Source organism: Pelodiscus sinensis, chromosome 4 (genome assembly GCF_049634645.1).
Source record: "Pelodiscus sinensis isolate JC-2024 chromosome 4, ASM4963464v1, whole genome shotgun sequence".
Classification (NCBI taxonomy): Eukaryota; Metazoa; Chordata; order Testudines; family Trionychidae; genus Pelodiscus; species Pelodiscus sinensis.
In genome coordinates this window covers 117,442,173-117,463,011 of record NC_134714.1, presented here as the reverse complement: position 1 = coordinate 117,463,011, position 20,839 = coordinate 117,442,173, and the positions used below count along the sequence as shown (strand labels likewise).

At 43.8% G+C, this 20,839-nt stretch overlaps 1 protein-coding gene across 8 annotated transcripts in view; it reads left to right on the top strand.

Moving 5' to 3' along the window:
- Positions 1-20,839, top strand: part of BRSK2 (BR serine/threonine kinase 2) — a 502,819-nt gene that overhangs the window by 372,391 nt on the left and 109,589 nt on the right. For all 8 annotated transcript variants that reach the window (XM_075928205.1, XM_075928203.1, XM_075928209.1 and 5 more), the window contains one exon: positions 11,871-11,987. In XM_075928205.1, coding sequence (XP_075784320.1) covers positions 11,871-11,987 — 117 coding nt within the window. The remainder of the gene's footprint in view (positions 1-11,870; positions 11,988-20,839) is intronic.

Here is a 20,839-nt window from a genome sequence, read left to right as displayed (position 1 = left end):
GTCAGATTCCAGTGGCCTTCTTTACTTCAATATTAACATTGACTTCAGCATTGGCAATTAAAAAATACTGTGTCAACTACTAGTGACGTTCTTTGCTAGGTAGTGTCCTGTGTGTTTTACACATGACTACAGATTTGCTCGGTTGCAGTGGCCACAAGTAATCTAATATTGACATTTTTCCAAAGCTAAACTCACACTGCGGCCTTTGTGTTCACAACATTCTCATCTTTCTTTGTAAGACCCTTTCTTAACGGTATTTTATGTTTTGGCTCCAGTTTGCAGTGGCTTTATAAATTAGGGAAATTCACATGAAAAACTTTGTTTACAGACTGAGAAGCAAGCAAATACGCAGTCAAGGTCAGCAACCACACTTCTGTTTCTCGATTGGCCTGTGATATCAATATAAAATGGATCAGCTCGTACCTATTAGTGCCTTTCTTGCACAACTCTTTGTCAACATGCAAGCAGGGCCAGATTTACACCTTATGGCTGTGTCTACATTGCACCCCTTTTCCGGAAAAGGGATGCAGATGAGACAAGTCGGAATTGCAAATGAAGCGGGGGATTTAAATATCCCCCACTTCATTTGTATAAACATGGCTGCCGCTTTTTTCCGGCTCGGGGCTTTGCCGGAGAAAAGCGCCAGTCTAGACGGGATCTTTTGGAAAATAAACCCTTTTCCGAAAGATCCCTTATTCCTCTTAAAATCAGGAATAAGGGATCTTTCGGAAAAGGGTTTATTTTCCTAAAGATCCTGTCTAGACTGGTGCTTTTCTCCGGCAAAGCCCCGAGCCGGAAAAAAGCGGCAGCCATGTTTATACAAATGAAGCGGGGGATATTTAAATCCCCCGCTTCATTTGCAATTCCGACTTGTCTCATCTGCATCCCTTTTCCGGAAAAGGGGTGCAGTGTAGACACAGCCTATGTGTCTCTGCGCACAGTATCTTCAGTGTCCCTTTCCCCCTACCCTCACCTACAACTTTAGTAAAAAAATGAAAAAAATAAATATAATAGTGCTTCCCTAGGAAGGCACAAGACCCTCCAGCATGCATGGTGCTCCCAGCCTGAGCTGGGGTGCATCCCACCTGCCTCAAGCAAGGTGCAAAGTGAGGACTGTACCTTTCCCCACAGCAAGTGGTAGCTGGGTGTCTTCTATCCCTCTTGCAGCCCAGCACAAAAGCCACTGTGCCCATGCACATGAACGGGGCACCAAGCATGCCTCTTGCTCTCCTTCCCCAGCATGGGACAGGGCAGCAGGATGGCTGAGATTAGGAAGGGACTGGAATTCTCCCAGTACACTCTGCGGCCTCCCCACCATGGTGCTGGGGGGAGCCAGCTTTTAAGCCAGCTCCTGTTTCCATCTCCCTTGCTGCCTCTGATATAGAGGCAGCAAGTGGGGGTGGAAGCGAATAGTCTAGTACTTGACTCCACTACTCACTTGCATCCTTAGTCATCTGCCTCCCATACTGCACTCCTAATATAAGTACAAGGAGGAACCATGTTAAATGTAGGCATAATTAAAACTTTGAAGGGATACTTCCTTATACTTCTTTGAAGAAAAGAGAATAACTTTTAACATGTTTCTTTCTCAAACAAATTGCCCCAAATGAAGGAAAGACATGTACTTAGTACAGGCATAACTGGGTGAGATCAGACAAGATGGTCTAATGGTCCCATCTGACCTTAAAATCTATGAATATATGCTAAAAGTTATCCGTTTTCCCCCCTGACCTTAACTGTATCTACTAATTTTACAGAACTTGATGAAATTGTTAGAAAGTAGAACAGAGCAACATTAATTAAGATATACCATAGATTTTTCTTTATATGGAAACGGGTACACATACAAATCTCAATTTCACAGCAGTTGTGGAACCATTATTAAGTTTCCAGGAGCAATAGAAAATGAGATGAAAAAGATTTTTGGTGCTCATGTAAATAAAAAATGATGTTCCTCATTATTATTAATTATTAATAATAAATTATTCACGCAGACTCAGCAGTATGGGAAGCACTCTTTAAAGGCATACTGTTGGATAGTTATTCTGTGATCTAACTTTATTGGGTGCTCAGGGGTCAGTTAGCAAAACATTTGTGAAGAGGCTAAGGTTTTGTGTATTAGAAATGACCGGCAATATCTCCAATTAAAGGGTATCTTGGGTTAGAAATCTGTGAACTAAAAAGAGTTGTCATAGAAACCGATATGAATGTTTCAGCTCTGAAATCACTTTAAAATAATGGGCCGGTTCATCAGCTGGTGTAAATTGGCATAGCTCCACTGGGCTCAATATTCCACAAATCTGTCTTTACCTCCAAGATCTGCTGTCTGCTCTGGATGACAGTAAAAGGTGTAAATTAAACCCAGCGTCACCAATATGCTGCTGCTGCCTGCCGTACAGATGAGTTAGTTTTCGGAGAGTAGGAGAGCAGAACCCTCACAAATGGAGTGAGGGGGAGATTGACAGCCACCTGGAGAGCATCAGTGAGCATGACTGGGGAGCAAGTGTGAACAGTCAGTGGTTGAGGAGCAATGAAGCATGTATGCAAATGAAGATCCTTCTGCTCTTCTCCCTCCTGCATGCCACAGAATTGTACACTACATCCCCTGGAGCCTCCTTGGAATCCTGGGATGCTTACACCACCCCTCTTTCGCTTCGCATGAATTTTTTTAGCACCCTTTTGGTGCCATGTGTCTATGCATGTCTCCGTCTGTGGGTCTGTGTGCGTGTATTACAGCAGTCCCTTGCAGACTGTCAGACAATGTGTACCCTCCTGTGATTGCGTGGTTTGTGACATTCTCTTTCACACGCACCTTCCAGAAGTCTTGCCTTTTTCAGGCTCTAGTAGCTGGCTGCTTGCTCCGTTGTCTTGGCGAAGGGGCTCAGGGCATTATACTACTAGCCTAGATAGGACTATACCAAGCTTTCTTTTATGCCGTGCGGCATCCCTCTCTTTCATGTTCCTTCTCAGCGTATGTAGCTCGCTGTAGGGGAATTTTCCCTGCTTGTTCACCAAAGAGGCGGCTTTCTTTAATCCTTCTTTCCAGCCAATGTGGAGAAAGCCCTAGGGCATTTCGACCTCTAGAACGATGAAAGGGTAACGAGTCCTCAATTCACCTGCAGAGCAAAGAGGTGACACAGGTCGTGTAAGACATGGAGTCAGAGAGATCAGCTGGAAGAGGACCAAATTAAGTTCATTTATTCGGCAATGTTCCATTAAATGCCAAGTAATTATCACATGTGGTGAGGTTTTATTTCGATTTGTTTCATTTTGGCACAGGAGAGTTCTTTCTGAATATTAATGTGTTAGGCCATCCAGGCTGCTGGGTTCTTAGCAAATTATAGCAGACATCCCCCTGTTTCACACGCCTTCTCATTTCTAACCTGGGCATTTGGAGGAGCTGATGAGAGCAAGGTTGGGGAATGCAAATGCAGAGCAGGGGTCCCGTCTCCAGTGGCAACAATCCTGTTCCTGCCCTTGTGGTCCAGATTTTCAGCCTCAATTCTATCCCCTTAACACTGCGTGAGCAGTACAAAGAGACATCACAGGGATAACTAAGAACTTTGTCACTTGGGGCAGGGTTTGTCTAGTTGTCATATGTGTGTACCGTGCTCAGCCCAGTAGCAGCTGATCCTTGAGGGTACGTCTACACTGCAACGCTATTTCAGGATACCCGAGTGTTCCAAAATAGTTATCCTGTGTTTACATAGCAAGAATTTCGGGCTCGCTATTCCAACGTCCCTGTAAACCTCATTCTACGAGGAGTAAGGGACGTTTCAGAATAGCACTTTCTTTCAAAATTTAGCATTTGTAGACTAGGGATATAATAGTATAATCTATTAACTGATTAACCAATAAGCAAAATCGTATAGGTCCCCCCACACTTTGCCAGTATTCCCCCCACCCTTTGCCAGTAAATTTTTTAGCAGCCTGGCCAGCAGCTCAGCTCAGTCCCGGCTTGCACTGGGTCCTGGACCTATCCCCACTGTGGCTCTGCATTTAAAATGTATTAGGAGCCAGGCGGGCAGGCAGCCCAGATCAGTTCTGGCTCGTCTGAGAGCACAGACCCTCTCCCTTCCCACCCTCCCCCCCCCCCGCGCGCCTCTGGACAGTGGCTGCCTTGGGACTATAGAATAGTCAACTAACTGATAAGAATTCATGAGGCTAATCAACAATTCAATTAACCAATATTTAACATCCCTAATGTAGACAATGCCAAATGATGAAATAAGCTATTTCAAAATAGCATCAAAATAAGATACGCAATTTGCACTGGCATTTGGGCATATTGAGGGAAAAGTAACAGGATGAGAAAGGAACTGGAGGAAACAAAACTCCCCAACTGTAACTCCCAATAGGGTTAAGTCAGGGCCAGGGCTGGGACATTTGAATTTTTGAGCCCCTGACAGCCCCTCCCTCTCTCTACTGCGAAGTGTATGTTGGCACAGGAGAGAATCAGGGCCAATCATTTCCTTTAATGTTATTTTGCTAGCTGTCTGGGGCAAAGAGATTGTTTGAGGCAGTCTTGTTGTTAGTCAGGGGCTCCTTTCATGCCCATGCCACCCCATCCCCGACAATGGCATCCAAAGAGTCAGCTGTGGTGTGGGCCATCCCTCTATGGCTTTACCAAGGCAACTCCAACAGAGGGGACTGAATTTTCCATTACAATGCATTGAGTACTACTGCAAGCCAAAAACACTAAAGCTGCCCTATGTCTGAGTAGGAAGGGGCAGAGCAGGGTAACTTCCTTTCTATCTCAGCCTCCTGCACATCCCTAATGAAAAGGAGTGGCACATTTATTTATGTATTGCTATTTCACGGGTATCAAATTTTTCTAATTGGTCTAATTTAAAGAATGAAGTCCAGGTTGTGGATAAAAGTTCTACAGTTCCCACAACCCCACTAGCCAGGAAACAGTAGCTGTGGGAGTGGGGTGAGAAGATATATCTGCCACTAGTGAGCTATGGTTACCCTCTTTCATAGAGAGCACCCCTCACTTTCCCCTGCTATAAAGGGTCTCATGGAGAGACCTCACTATCAGGAGACTGGGGATAAGTCTTACTTCAGAGTTCATATTATGTTTCCTTCCTATTGTGAAAAATTATAGAACTGGAAAGGCTGGTAGATATGAGGCATGGGGAGAGGGGAGAGTTTGTTTATCATGGGACCATTCATAATGGGGATGAATCCAAGCTTAAGAAATAGTCCTGAGCCTTCTGTTTTAAGCTCATATTTGGCCTCCATCATTCATACCCACAGTTGTAACTACATGAAGGCTCTCCAGTGTCTAATGTAAAGTAATGTGGTGATGATACCAGTTCACTTCCTAGAGAAATCATGATACCATCGACATGTTTTATTAGTCTATAAAGTGCTATCAGACCATTTATTGTACCATCATATTTGTTAGTCACTGGCATCCTCGCAAAGGCCAAGAGCCGAGCAGGCACAAACAATGGATTAACTATGCCCTTTAGATAGTGATCCTTGCTTTTCAGATTTGGGTGTCCTGAGGGGATATTGTACAAGAAGACTCAATGCTGCCTATTGTCCATGTCATCTATGAATGAAGCCGAGCTGGTCAATTTTTAAAAAAAAATTTGAAATGTTGATGAAATTCTGAATTTCAACATTTAAAAATTTGAGTAAAGGAGAAAAATTGGGGAAAATGTTCATTTCATTTCCCCCATGTTTGATTAACTATAGAGCTGGTAAAACTTAAATGTCTAAATTTAATTTAAATTTTACAAAATTTTTAAAAATCAGGAAAAATATTTGAAAGCATTTTGCAAATAGTTTTCTCAGGAAAAAAATAAAGGATTAACACAGGATTTCAGTCTGCAAGTTGTTCACCAGCACTATATTCATTCATTTACATATGTAAAGTATATATATGCAGCACATGCTGGGCATATATGGCTTTTATATGAACTAATAGGAGGTGGCGCTCTTTTACGTATCATTCCACTCACATATTAAAACCTATCAGATATGTGAAACATCCTTATGCTTTCTGCATAGTATCCCCTGAAGAGGGAGGGAGAGGATTGGAATACTAGAGTCGAATGCAGGTCAGGAATGAAAAATATTGATGAATAGTCATGAGTAGGGCCCTACCAGATTCAGGGTCCGTTTTAGTCAGTTTCATGGCAAAGATTTTTAAAATCATGAATGTCATGATTTCAGCTATTTAAATCTGAATTTTATGGGGTTGTAATTACAGGAGTTCTGACCCACAAAAGAGGTGTGGGAGGTCGAAAGACTATTGTAGGGGGATCGCAGCACTGCTCTCCTTACTTCCATGCTGCTGCTCGTGCCGGCACTACCTCCAAAGCTGGGCATCTGGCGAGCAGCAGTGAGTATCACATGGTGTGCTTTTGCCACCCTTACTTCTGTGCTGCTGCCAGCAGAATTGGGCACTCCGTCAGCAGGTGCCACTCTCTGGCCATCCAGCTCTAAAGGCAGCAGCACAGAAGTGCGGGTGGCAATAGCACAGCATGCCGACCCTACTTCTGCACTGCTGTTGGCAAGGCACTGACTTCTGAGCTGGACACTCAGCCCGCAGCCACCGCTCTCATGTCACCGGCTCTTAAAGCAGCACAGAATTAAGCATGGCAATACTGCCATCTCCCCCTCAAATAATCTTGACACCTGTTGCAATTCCCTTTTGGGTTAGGACCCTCAATCTGAGAAACTCCGGTCTCCCCCATGACTTCATGGAGACCAGACTTCATGTTCTGTGACTAGTTTTTCATGGCCATGAATTTGGTAGGGATTACGAGGGAGAGGTTCTAAGAGTTTGGGAGATTTGGATTTGGGGGAGGAAGGATAGCTCAGTGATTTGAGCATTAACCTGCTAAACCCAGGGTTGTGAGTTTCGTCCTTGAGGTGCCCATTCGGGGCAAATCTGTCAGGGATGGTAGTTGGTCTTGCTATGAGGGCAGGGGACTGGACTCAATGACTTCTCAAAGTTTCTTCCAGTTCTATGGTATGTCTCCATATATTATATTATAAGAGTTTGGGAACAGAGGGCACAGTTCTTACCAGTGCTATTAGCCTTTCATCTTTATGAGTCATCTAATAGACCGAATTTAACAAAAAGCGGCATCCCCAACCTCTGTGGCATATAAATAGGCTTGGACGGATTCGATTTTTATCAGCAAATGTCAGTAAACATCGATTTCACCTTCCACAAATCAACCAAAAAAATTCCATCAATGTTAACAGAAATTTGCGGATAGGCAAAGTGAGAAAATGCTGCTTGAAAACCTATTAGAGTGAAAATACAACAATGCAGACTTTTGAATTAGGCTTGTCACAAAGGGAGTCGGGGCAGTAGTTCTCAGCCAGAGGTACCTATACCTCTGTGAATGGGCAGAGGTCTTCCAGGGAGTCCATCAACTCATCTAGATATTTGACTCATTTTAGAACAACAAAAAAGGCACTAGCAAAGTCAGAACAAACTAAAATTTCATGCAGACAATGACTGGTTGATATTGTTCTATATACTATACACTGAACTGTAAGTACAATATTTATATTCCAATTGATTTATTTTATAAATATATGGAAAATTGAGAAAGTCAGCAATTTTGTGGTGTGACACTTTTTATTTTTACCTCTGATTTTGTAAGCAAGTATCTTTTAAGTGAGGTGTAATCAGAGCCGGCCCAAGCTACAGGCTGACCAGGCGATAGCCCAGGATGCCCGATTGTAAGGGGCATCGCACGGTGCTGCCGGGCCGGATGGGGGCAGGGCCACGCATGCGCCACACACCTGCGGGTGACACCGCACGCCCGGGGCACAAAAATGGCTTGGGCCGGCTCTGGGTGTAATTTGGGGTACACAGAATGAATCAGACTTCTCAAAGGGGTATAGTAGTTTAGAAAGGTTCAGAACTCCTGTACTAAGGAATGAATAGTGAAAGAGGGTTTTTTGTTGATTTAAGGATGCGTACTTTCAATACTTTGGTGTTATATTGACAATTTGTGTTGTAGTGGTTCACAACATTTTTACTTTTTGAATCTCAACATCTATTGCCATTACATACCTGACTGATCTTCTCATAATTTCCCACAATTGTGTAAATTTAAATACAAATCTAAAAACCCCTATGAAATAAACATAGATATTATCTGTCATAAGTATACAAAAAACAACCCACCAGAGTTCTGCCAAGCCTACACTAGCCCTGAATAAAAGCCTCTGAGACTGGTACAAGGACAACCACTGCAAAAGACAGAAGGACACACAGTCTGCCTGGGGTTTTGAGAGGTTTCCAGTTACCTTTCATTATATCAACAACACTTACTTTGCAAGCACTGTTGTCATTCATCACCATAGCCTAATGCTGAGACAGGAAACCTTTAATCCAGCTCTCCATTAGATGAAACCTTCCCAGCACTCAGTTGCAAGATGAGCTCGATCCTGGATTCCAGTTAGAGAACAGGAATTAAATAATGCATTGTCATCTCATTATTATCCAACTGCCATAGCCCACTTCAGGACCCTGGCTGCTTCTCCTCTGTGTCCTTCATTATGATCTGACCCATGTGTAAGCAACAGATCTGACCCATGTGTAAGCAACTTGTACCTATCAGAGACCATTGTCCTGGATGGCAGCATTAATAGCCCTGGTCTACACTAAGGAGTTATTTTGAAGTAACTCCCCTTATTTCGAAATAACAAGAGGAGTGTCCACACTACCAAGCCCATTATTTGGCAATAAGGGGCTGATTATTTTGGTCGATGCTGATAACCCTGCTTTCATAAGGAGTAAGGGAAGACAAAGGAAGAGTGTTCTTCCTTTGATTTCCTGCAGTGTAGACAGCGCCAAAAGCTGAGATAAGCTACTTCGATCCAGCTATGCAATTAACGTATCTGAAGTTGAGTATCATAATTCGACTTTGTTCCATACTGTAGACATACACTATAGGAGCCTGCCTCGGATTAATGTTGAGGCTTCCCTGTAGTGTGGACATGCTATTTCAAAATCATTATTCAGTAGTTATTATTTCAAAATAAGTTTTTTTGAAATAATTTCCTAGTGTAGACATGCCCGTAGGTCTTTCCTGGGCTGTCACTGCACATTCACAAGCTTTAGAATGTGCTGAAGGTATCCGACCAAAGGTTAAGTGCATCCTGGTATTCATTTCATGTCTGATTCTTGTGGTGTCCCAGGTTACCAGGAGACTGTAATACACAAAGGGCTTGATTTACAAAGTGCCCTCCAGTTTGCCATTATTTACAGATACAAATGCTACCACTCAGTCATCTTGTTACCTCATTGCCCCCATCAATAAGGCATGAGAATGGCAGCATAGTAATTACACGTACAAACACTTTTTAAACATTAGGGGTTAAGTCTTGGTTTTTAAGGTAAAGAACTAGCAGTTTTATTGAATGTTTCCCACTTTGCTGGAGGTCTGAGTAGAGCTTCCTAGTGCTCCCAATGTGACCTACTGCAGCACACACTGCGTTTTACATGAAACCTGAACTGAATTGTTTGGGGGCTGCCTTTCTAATTGGTGTTTCTAGATGCCTGACCTGGAACGCAAAGAGGGTAATTTCCAAAATATTATAATATACTTTGGCTATGTCTAGACTGGCCACAAATTCCGGAAAAGGGATGCAAATCAGGTAAGTCAGCATAGGGAAATCCGCGGGGGATTTAAATATCCCCCGCGGATTTAAATAAACATGTCCGACGCTTTTTTTCCAGCTTGGGGAAAACCCGGAAAAAAAGCGTCTAGACTGGCGCGATCCTCCGGAATAAAGCCCTTTTCCGGAGGATCTCTTATTCCTACTTCTATACAATACTTGCAGAGCAATACTTTAAAGTAGGAATAAGAGATCCTCTGGAAAAGGGCTTTATTCCGGAGGATCGCTCCAGTCTAGACGCTTTTTTTCCGGCTTTTCCCCAAGCCGGAAAAAAAGCGGCGGACATGTTTATTTAAATCCGCGGGGGATATTTAAATCCCCCGCGGATTTCCCTATGCTGACTTATCTGATTTGCATCCCTTTTCCGGAATTTGTGGCCAGTCTAGACGTAGCCTTTATGTTTCTGCAACAAGGTCTAGGGGAAATGCTGAACTTCTCTCCCCGTGTGCTTGTTCTCATCAGCAGGACTATATGAGTATTGGATAAAGGGAGGAAAGGGGAGATAATGCCTTTGAGAAGGCTGAAGTCAGCACTAAGGGTTTGTCTTCACTTACCCTGAGATTGACGCTCCAGAGATCAATCTCATGGGATTCGATTTAACGGGTCTAGTAAAGGTATGCTAAATCAACCACTGATGGTGCCCCCTTCAACTGCGGCACTCCACCAGCTTGTGAGGTGTTAAGGGAAGTCGACGGGAGAGTTTCTCCTATTGACCTCCCACAGTGAGGATGCTGCAGAAATTCGACATAAAGTACGTTGACTACAGCTATGCTATTTTCGTAGCTAGGGTTGCATATCTTAGGTCGACTTTTTCCTGTAGGATAGACCTGACCTAAGTGTCACTGGACTGGTTTGACCTTCAAGCTGAGGTATTTATCGTTTGGTTTCTGGTTGTAGTTCTTGTCATAAAAACTCACCTTTGCTGACAGCGACTGTTTTTTTGGTTCCTGCTGAGTAATTTCACCCCAGATTCCAGTAGGTTTATTTTCTGATTGGTTATTGAAAGAGCCCCTCTTATCTGCAGAAAGAGTTAGTCTCAGAGTTGGCCCTTTTCTCACCCAGGCCCAAAAGGCACATGTTCAGCCTAACCGAAGCAGAGACCATGGATGGGCAACAGGAATTCCCTCATAAAACCCGTCCTTGTTGTTAAGATGCACTTGTCATCTTGGTGACTCAAACACAATTTTAAAAAATTGACAAAAACCTCACAAATTTTGACCAAATTGTTGTCCAAATTTTTAAAAATTAACTACTAGGCTAGATAAGAGCTAGTTACAAACACTTATGAGAACTAACATGGAAATGAGATGGTGGCTCCATAACTGCCCCAGACATGGGTAAGAGAGGAGATGATGAGTGGGGACAAGGAGGGTTGCCAAGTGCCTGGTTTTCTCCCAGACAGTCCAGTATTTGTTGCCCCTGTCCGGTAAAAAAAAAACCCAGAAAATACCAGACATATATGATGTCCGGTATTTTCTGTTTTTCTCAGATGGAAGGCCGGTGGGGACATTCTTCCCCTGCCATGTTTGGTGGGGGTGGGGTGTAAAGGGGAGCATGGGATTTAAAGTCGCAGTGACTCAACAAGTTTGGTCCCCAGTTTTTTGGGAGAGTTTTTCCCCGCCACGATCGGGGACAGGTATCTATACCTTTTATCCATAGTGGGAGTTCCCCACCTGGGGATCATGACCCAGTATCCAAAGGTCAGCACCACCTTGCCCATCCCCTGTTGGGAATGTCTCATGCCAACTAATTACCTATGGCCCCATGCCTAGGCAAGCAACTCCTAAAAAGAGGCTCTATTGGGCAGGGAGAGGAGCAAGGCATATGACAGACTTTCTTTACCTGAAAATCAGTCACTGACGTTTCTTCCATCCACAGACCATGTTGATACTGTTGTTTCCTGCTTTCATGGGCTGGTTTATGATATCCCAGCCCTGACTGCCTTCTGAGATCCCACTCCTAACTGAGTTCCATGCACGTCTTTCATTTTCAAAGGGAGCTGAGGATGTTCAGCACATCTTAGGGCCTGGCAGGTTCAGGCCCTCAGAGGGTCAGTAATGGTTAGCTGCTGGTTGCAGCATTCCAAAGACTGTGTGTTCCTCTGCCCCAGGAGGAGAAAACTGAACTTGTCTGAAATAAAATAAACAGATGCTGGGGAAGGAGAGCTGCCCTGAATTCTTCTAACCCATGTTTCAATCCTTTCTCCACAGCCACAGGGATTTAAAACCAGAAAACCTGCTGCTAGATGAAAAGAACAACATCCGGATAGCAGACTTTGGAATGGCGTCACTGCAGGTCGGGGACAGCTTGTTAGAAACCAGCTGTGGGTGAGTGGCTCAGACTGTGTAACAGAGATCAGAGATTGGAAGAGACGTCTTGGAACAGCTTCTCCCTCTCCAAGTAGAGATGCATTTGGACACATCCAGCTTTGGGCTAACACTTTCTTTGTGGGATAAAGGGTGAACGCACATGCATGTGTGTGTGTAGGGGCGAGATTACCAATGTATATGTCAGATGGTCCAGTGATTTCAGTTGTGGTCACTTACCTCAAGCTTGGCTTTCCTCTGTACAACAGTAAATCCATAAGAGAGATTAAAGAGGCCTGGTTTTTAAGCAGGTGAGTGCTCAGTGTTTTGTGAATGCCAGGCCCTGTTAAGCTATGTGAGGTAGACATGAAAACTGAGACACCCAAAATCCACTACTGAAAATGTTGGCATGTCTCTCGTTGTCCATATAATATTCTTGGGGAACTGAAAATGGATACACAGTCGTGATCATTTTTCAAACGTAGATTTAAAAAAATACACGGGGAGAAAAAAATGTAAGTGATTTGTAAGGGAATTTTGTGCTACTCAGACTCTCAGCTGCACATCTCTGGTCTCACTTTATGCTCATTCTTCCCACAGTTTCACTGCTCAGGAGCAAAAAGCACCAGAATGGAAGGAAGTTGGGTTTTGCATGATTCAGGCCTGTACTCAGGGGGGCTGCAAAGGGTGCAAATGAACCCCCCCCCCTCGCAGTTCCCGAAGTTGGCCCAAATGAACCAAGTGCCAGTTCCCAGACCCTCCCCAACCCAGCTGAGCCATGCACCAGCTCCCTGCCTCCCCCCCCTGAGCCCAGATGTGTGCCAGCTCCCGTTCCTCTTTCCCCCGCAGCTCAGCTGAGCCTTGTGCTGTCTTCCTGCCCCTCCCCGCGCAGCTCAGCTGAGCTGTGCACCAGCTCTCTGCCCCCTCACCAACCCAGATGAGCTGCCTGCCTGTTAGCTCCTGGCTCCCCCTTGTAGCCCAAACCTGTTTGGCCCCCACACCTGAAGGGGGAGAGGAGATTGATGTGAACCTAAGACACTTATGAGATTTTTTTTTTCAAAATTTGAATCAAAATGTTTGACAAAACCAAAATGAATTTTCTTTAAGTTTTTCATTTTCTTTTAGTCATTTTGGGTATGTTTCACCCTGGGCATGCAGCTGGCCCTGGGCTGCACACAGCATTTCAAAGCAGCAGTGCCGCATGGAGCCCGGGGTCACATGGGGATTCCTCCACTGACCCTGGGCTCCATGCGGCGCTGCTGCTTTGAAACACTGTGGGGAGCATGGGGCCAGCGGGGGACTGCTTGAGTCTCCCACTGGCCCCATGCTCCCTGCCACACTTTTTCCTTTGAAGTGTAGCAACAGCCCTGGGGCAGAGATGCCCTTATCGACTAATTGAATAGTCGATGCAAATTGCATTGACTCTTCTATTAGCCAGTTAATCTAAATTTAACATCCCTGCCTTGTACCCTATATCAGGCAGTGCCGATGGGTCCCAGTTTGGAGGAAACAGATGAAGTGGGTTAGTCGTTTCCCGCTGGCTGTTGGCAAACAAAAGAAATGACTAGCAAGGAGCTTACAGAACTTCCACGCTGATTATCTCATCCCAGAGTTCCAACCAGCTCTAAACACTATCATGGAGACACAAGCCACATTATCCTAAATTGGCAACTAATGTCACCAAGACAAAATAGTTAACCATGCATATAATCGTGACAAGTCATAATTTCACTGCAACAAAGACTGCAGTATTTTGGAATATTGTTTTTTCACTTACAAATATTACAGCAAGATCCCAGAAGGTAATTTCTATAAAACCTTTATTACTGAATACATTTTTAGTATGTTACAACCAAATTATTTTACCAATCACTGTTTCCACTCACATTTTTCATTAGCCTCTCTTATGCACACTTGTTGCATGACTATTTTGAACTCTTATATTTAAAAAAATTGAGGTGCACATTTACAAAAATAGCACACACACCCCATACACACACACAGAAATTCCTGAGTATGGGCCTGTGGTTACACACAAGGTGGGGAGGTAGGATACAAACAATAAGATGAGATGGAAGATTTTAAAAAATCTCTTGCATTGATTTGTCAGTGGAGGAGCTGATTTCTGATCATGTTTATACCATTACCATCCATATTTAAACCCATTAGAAATCACAGTCTTTCTGGGAAATTCCATGACAATAAAGCAGCCAAAAATAAACACTAAAAAATATTTTAAATAAAAACTGGATACTGGGATCCCTAAATGTTCTTCAAAAATCACTAAAAGACGTAAGAATGAGATCCCCCATTATTCAGGGCCCTGGCAGTGCTGGCAGCGACTCAGCTGTAGATTAACCCAACTGACTTAAACTCACCACTTGTGGAACCTGCTGTACACTGATACCACCTACTGGTCGTCGTATGGAATTGATTTCCTGACCACGGTTGCTGTCCAATGAAAGGTCACTAAGAGCTTCCACTTTAAATTGGAGCGTTTCATCAAACAAGCGGCAGATTGAAAAACAGCTGCATTGCCCAGATAGGGCGTTTTCACTCGACACTCATTCCCTATTCTGGTATGAATTTGGTTCTTACCACAATGAGCTCAGTGTTTCGAGCAATGCACAGTGCAGGCTGGTTCCTACGCTTCTTCCCATGCAGCTCAGTTCACTCCTTGCCTTCAGCACGTCTGCAGATGCAGTACCGAGGGTCCCGCACGGCGTAACACCAGTCCGGACCTGCAATAGTCCCCGTTCTTCCAGTCAAACCTCCCCTCACAACTATGCTAGTCTGGATATGCAGTAGCCACAGCTATTCCCATTTTCAGTTCCCTCGCAACTATGTCTGTGCGTCTCCATCAGGACATTCAGCCATTTTAGTCTTGGGTCTTTTCATAAGGCTGCCATTGCATTTCCATGCTGGCCCATTCCACTCTGATTTCTACAGTCCTGAACCTCTCCTGGGTAAAGGATGCCAGGCATGAATGAATAATTGGTGATGTTTGTGATGTGGACAAATACCTGTTGATTGAGATCCACCTGTTCCTTTACACTTGTGCACTTGTGTCTAACTGTGAGGCTCTATTTCACTGCTAGTTGCTGTTCTTAAACTTACTTTCTCCGGCAAAAAATGAAATTCTCACTTCAGTTATTGCAACACTGCTATATACTTCTAAAAAACTCTCTTACTTTCTCTCTCTCTCTTTCTCCACCCCGCCCACCCCAGCCAAACAATCTTACACTGCCTTCCAGGATTTTTCAGATTCCTAGGGAACCCCTCAGCAAGGATCCCGTGATTGTTAGTGGATGGCACTGTCAGCGCATCCTCGCCTTGAAGGGAGACCTCCCTTCCATCAGCAGTGCTGGAATTCAAACCTCAGTGCCTCAAGCAGAGTGAACCCCCATGTTGCTGCCCTAAAATGCACTAATAAAGAAATCAGTGGAATGGAAGAGACATGCCTGTAATAAACAGAACACCGCAATGCTGTGATCCCCCGCCTTGCAGATGCATTTTAAGCACGGCGGCAACCATTGGGCCTCCATATGAGCTATTACGCCACTTCATTAATTCTCCTGGCATGTGGCCCAGCATGGCTGATACTGGTGCTTTGCGATGTGTTTGGTTTAGGGATGAAAGGAAGGAGAGGGGAAGGAATATATAATGGCACACCACGTATTCACAAAGAAAAGCAGTAGAATTCTGTCTGTCCTTCCCTTGTAGATTTCAGCAACCAACGTGAGAGCTTTTCAAGGCAACAGTTTTACCTTTACTTGCAGTGTGTGGCTGGTGTTTTCAGCCATCGCTAAAATACAAAACAATGGCTGAATTGTGGCTGACCCACTGAGTTGTAACGATCGGCTTCTTCAGGCATCCCCACGTTGATTTGCAGAGGGCTTTTTATGTGCACTGTGAACATGGATAATGCCATGAAATTGTGAAAGTTCATTGCTATCCATACAGAGTCTCCAGGTACTCCAGTCAATGCTCACATGAGAATCAGATGGCATTCACTGAGGTGGTGAAGCTTACTTTTTAACTGTGCGGCATAAGCATTTGAGTACGTAGTCACAGACCCTTTTTCGATGCTGGTCGAGCTTCCTACTGCGGTGTATAATTTGGATGCATTTCAGGTCAGCAAGCTTCAATTGGCATCAGAAACAATGTTACACGGCTCTGAATGTTACCTTCATGTAGCTGCTGAAATTTAATATTCCATGCCTCAGTTTTGCTGTTTGATGGGAATTACTCATTAGATCAGCACAGATTGTTTTCTGGAGCACTGATGGCTACGGATAAAAATGTCCCTGAAGGAAACGATAAAAGTACAATTGCATTGTGTTTATGCATGTCGGAGGACATGGAAGAGGAGGGGGGAGGTGGACTTGCTGTTACATTGACATAATTTGTCACTAACTGACTGTATGTCAGACCATGGTTGCAATATATCCCCATTACCAGAAACCTGTATCTCTCAAATCCTCATTATACACCATGAAGAGGAATAACCGACAGGCATCCCTAGACCCCTGAGACAAGGTGGAACAGTGCTTAGGGTTTGCAGGGATGACTGTGAGGCTGGTAACACAACTTGCAACAGAAACTGTCCAACAAAGCAAGTTTTCTTCTGGAAAAGCAGTCCCTCAAGTGCAGGAGTAGCACAGCAAATCTTTGCATTTCTCCAAGAGCTGAGGAGCCCTATGAGACCCAGCAGATGGCAGCTGGAGCTGGGGACTTGCAGGATGCAAGCTTTTATTAGTTCTGGTGTATTCATCTCTTTCTGATCTTTAACTTTCCCGGCAAAAAAACCCCAGGCAATTAAATACAGAGGAGCTTCCTCATCCCAGCCTCAGCCATTTCTCCTCTTGTGCTGTGTTGTAATATTGTAGAATGGTAAATGTAATGCACATTGTCTGTTCCTAGGGGCAATTGGGTTCTGGTTAAAGCACTGTATGGAGACTTAGGGTTCAATTCCCTGCTCCATCACAGGCTTCCTATATGACCTTGGACAAGTCTCTTAATCTCTCTATACTTCAGTTCCCCATCTGTAAAAGGGAGGGAGGTGATCATGCTGATCTCTCATGCTTTGTCTTATCTACTTAGCTTGTGACTTCTGTTGGGCACACACGTCTGTTGCTATGGGTTTGTATTGTGCCTTGAACATAGATGTCCCAGGTTTGGTTGGAGGTCTCGTAGTGCTACTATAGTATACGTTATAATAATCTCTACAGACATCTCATAAAAGGGTAAGAAGAGGTTGGGGGACTTGCTGGGACCCTACACCATCTCAAGGTCTGAGAGGGGGAGTCAGAAAAGTGGAGGGAATAAAAGGAAACGTTAAGTTATGGTTGTTTGGAGTTTGTAATCATCTTTCCTGATTTCTTGTTGTTTCTTGTGCTGTTTTGGAAGCCTGAAAATCAGTTCCCCTCCTCTTCCCAGTTCTTCTCCCAGCTTAGAATAATTGAGTCCCTGATGGAAGGTGATTTCTGCAGGCAGCTGGGTGAATGACAATCCAGCAGCAGTGTTAGCCTCTGTGATGACTGGCTCCAAGTCCTTGTATCCAAAAGAAACAGTAGCTAACATAAAGCAGACACATAAACGTATTGCTCCAACCCCTCAAGAGGCAGTCAGTACAGAAACTTATGCTCCAATTGACAGCTCCGCAATTAACTGGCTCTATGCAGCAGTCCCCTTACATCACTGTCACCACGGGAAATCCCTGGCCATGGGATGAAGGATGATTATTATCTCTAAGTTTAAGTTTATTTAGAATGAGAAGGGAAGTCTTGTGCCAGTAAAGTTTAGAATGAAGGAAGAAAGAGCAGCTACTTTTAACCTCAGCTCAGCCAATGCCTCCTGCCCACAGCTCTCTCACTAGATATTTCCCAGTACCCCTTGCAGACCTACAGATTCACTGGATCTATCAAATAAGTATGGCTGCTCAACAGGGATGCGTGCAGTTCACAAACCCCTTCTGGGGTACACATTTAACAGGGGCCCATTTTGGTGCCTGCTGCTAGTGTCCCTTTATAGTGTGTCCCCACAGTGTCTTTAAGTCTGTTCCCCACTCAGAGAGAGTGATACCTCCAGAGCTTCCCCTCCTGGACACAGCTTCCTCGCCCTTGTCTCAGGGCTTATATTTCATATTCTACTATAGTCCAATAGCTCCCCATATGGAGCTCTCTGTGGTACTGCTGCTCCCTCAGCCAGCCATTGCCTTCACTCCTTCAGGGCTTCAGAAACACCGAGCTCTGGTTCTGCAATTCCTTTTTATAGGCCTTCCTCACCCCTGATTGGCTGGTTCCTCCTACAGCTACTCTAGCTTGTTGGAGGTCTTCTCTATGGTCCTATTCTGGGAAGGGGTGTTGAGAGGCCACAGGCCTCAAGCAGGAGGCTTCAGGGCCTGGTCTACCCCATCACACTGCTCAATAGGGTTGATTATCAGATGAGTTTAGGCACAGGGTGTGTTCTCTTATCTGCAGCAAGCAACACAGTACTCAACTGAATGAAGCCACAGCAGAGATTCATGATTCCCCAGGGGCAGCCCGGGACAGGGAGGACTACACAAGCACCGTGGCCTGGAGGGCAGCACAGTGGCCCAGAGACCACAGGCATCTGGCAGCTGCTCCCAGGGGCAAGCCAGCATGGTGGGGGCCATGCTTCTAGCCAGCAGTTGCTCCCCAGGGCTGGGGTGCTTGTTGCCCCACGGTGGTCATTCATGGGTAGAACTGGGCCCATGCTTGCTGCTCCCCTGTGGTCATTCTGCAATATAACCGTCTCTTCTATCACACCCCTCCTTTTCAGTTTGATGTGAAACAATCCCATTCCTGACACATTCCATTTTCCTGGCACAAGCAAACCCTGACCTTGATTTAAGTTATGATAAGAGGAAGCTGCATACCAAATTTGGTGATTCTAGCTTTTACAGATTAGAAGGAGTTCTTGAACAAATGGACTCACAGGTGGATGTATGGACACGGCTAGTCAGACAGATGCATACATACTCTAAAATATATATACATTTTATTTATAAATGTCTATATAAAATATAGACACATACACACACACGCTTTGTTAAAATTACATATATAAAATTTCAGATTCAAGCATTTAGATGGCAGGAAATGGGGTTAAGGTTTTCCATGAAGCCTTAACTCAGCCCCTTTTTGTTATGCATGTTGATCCAGTTCTTAATTACTACTGTTTTTTTCCAACTGGGCCCAATTGATAAGTAACTATTTCCTTTTTTTTTTCCTTCTCCTTGTTCAGTGTGTGGTCCCATGCCATTTTTACTACTCCCTATTCAGACCTATCTCTAAAGATGGAATTATTAATTTTTTCATTCATCACTATAATATCTGGGCTGTTCACACTCCTAATTAATTGGTTTTCACAGCATCCCGGTGGGATTAGTTGGTATTCTTTTTCCCATTTACAGATGGGAAATTGAGGCACAGACATATTAAGGTCAAAAGTACCTGCTATCTTCTAATGCCCAATCTGATGCACCGAGGACCTTATTTTCAGAGAAGTTAGCATTATATAGCACTTCTGTTCAAAGCTGAATTCCCAAAACTCCAGTTTTAACTTAGCAATTTTTGCAAATCAGGCCACAAGATCTCAAGTTAGGCACCCAGAAAATGAGAAGTCCACAATTAGGGTACCTCTAAACAGCAGCATTATTTCAACATTATTCCGTTACTAATATACACTACAACCTTTATTTCAACATAATGTCAAGCTGAAGGACTTCTTATGCCAATTCCTGTAACCCTTATTTCATGAGGAGTAAGGGAAATCAGAGGAAGAGTGTTCTTCCTTCAACTTCCTCCTGTGTAGACAGTGCCAAAAGCTGAATTAAACTATTTTGACTTAAGCTGTGCAATTGACATAGCTGAAGTTGCATTGCTTAATTCAACTTTAGCCCTGCTGTGTAGACGCACCCTATGTGACCATCTGTGAAAAGTTTTGTTTAAATGATTTGCCCAGAATGACATGGGAACTCTATTGAGCCATATGCAAAGAGCAGTTTTTTGAAGGCTTAAAACTTTGCCATATTTGGACAGATTTTTCCAGGGAAAGCAAAAGGCACATCCATGATGTAAAGTCCATGCCCTAGCCAAATTTCAAGTGCCTGTTCCAAAACATAGGTATGCTGGAGCTTGTCATAGAAAAGGTTGTCAGAAATTTTTAACTTGGACAAAATGATGTATTTTTCACACCCCTCATTCTTGGAAACAGCTTAACTTTGGGGGCTGAAATTTTCCCAAAACGTTCAGCAAAAAGCAAACACCAACCATGTGTGTTTCACAGAGTGACAAACATTTGACAAACGGATTTTATAATCAGAAGTATCAGGCAATAGTCCTGCCTGTAACACATCCTATGAAACTCTGTTAAAAGAACATTTTCAAGATTGTAAAATCAAGCACTCAAAAATTAGGAAATGCCCTTTTTAAAGATTGCCTGTAGAACCTTAATTCAGCCCCCTTGTGTATCTGCATTATGATGCAGTCTTTAATTAAGTGACCAAATACTATTTTTACTGCTGGATTCCCCTGCCTTATTCAGTGCTTGTTTGGATGATGATCACTGATTGAGCAGCTATTCAATATTTTGTTTTATCCTCATTATTCAGTGTCTGGCCTCTGGCCTTATTTACTGCACATTTTTCAGACCTGGCTCCAATTGCTGGGCTTTTCGATGATGCTGTCACCACAATATATTAGTTCTTTATGAATATTAATAATTTCATCTTCACAACATTTCTGTAAGTGGAGATGCTATTATTATCCCTATTTTATACATAGGAAACTGAGACACAGAGATTAAAGCCAAAATTGTCAAGTAATTTTGAGTTCCTAATTTGAGAC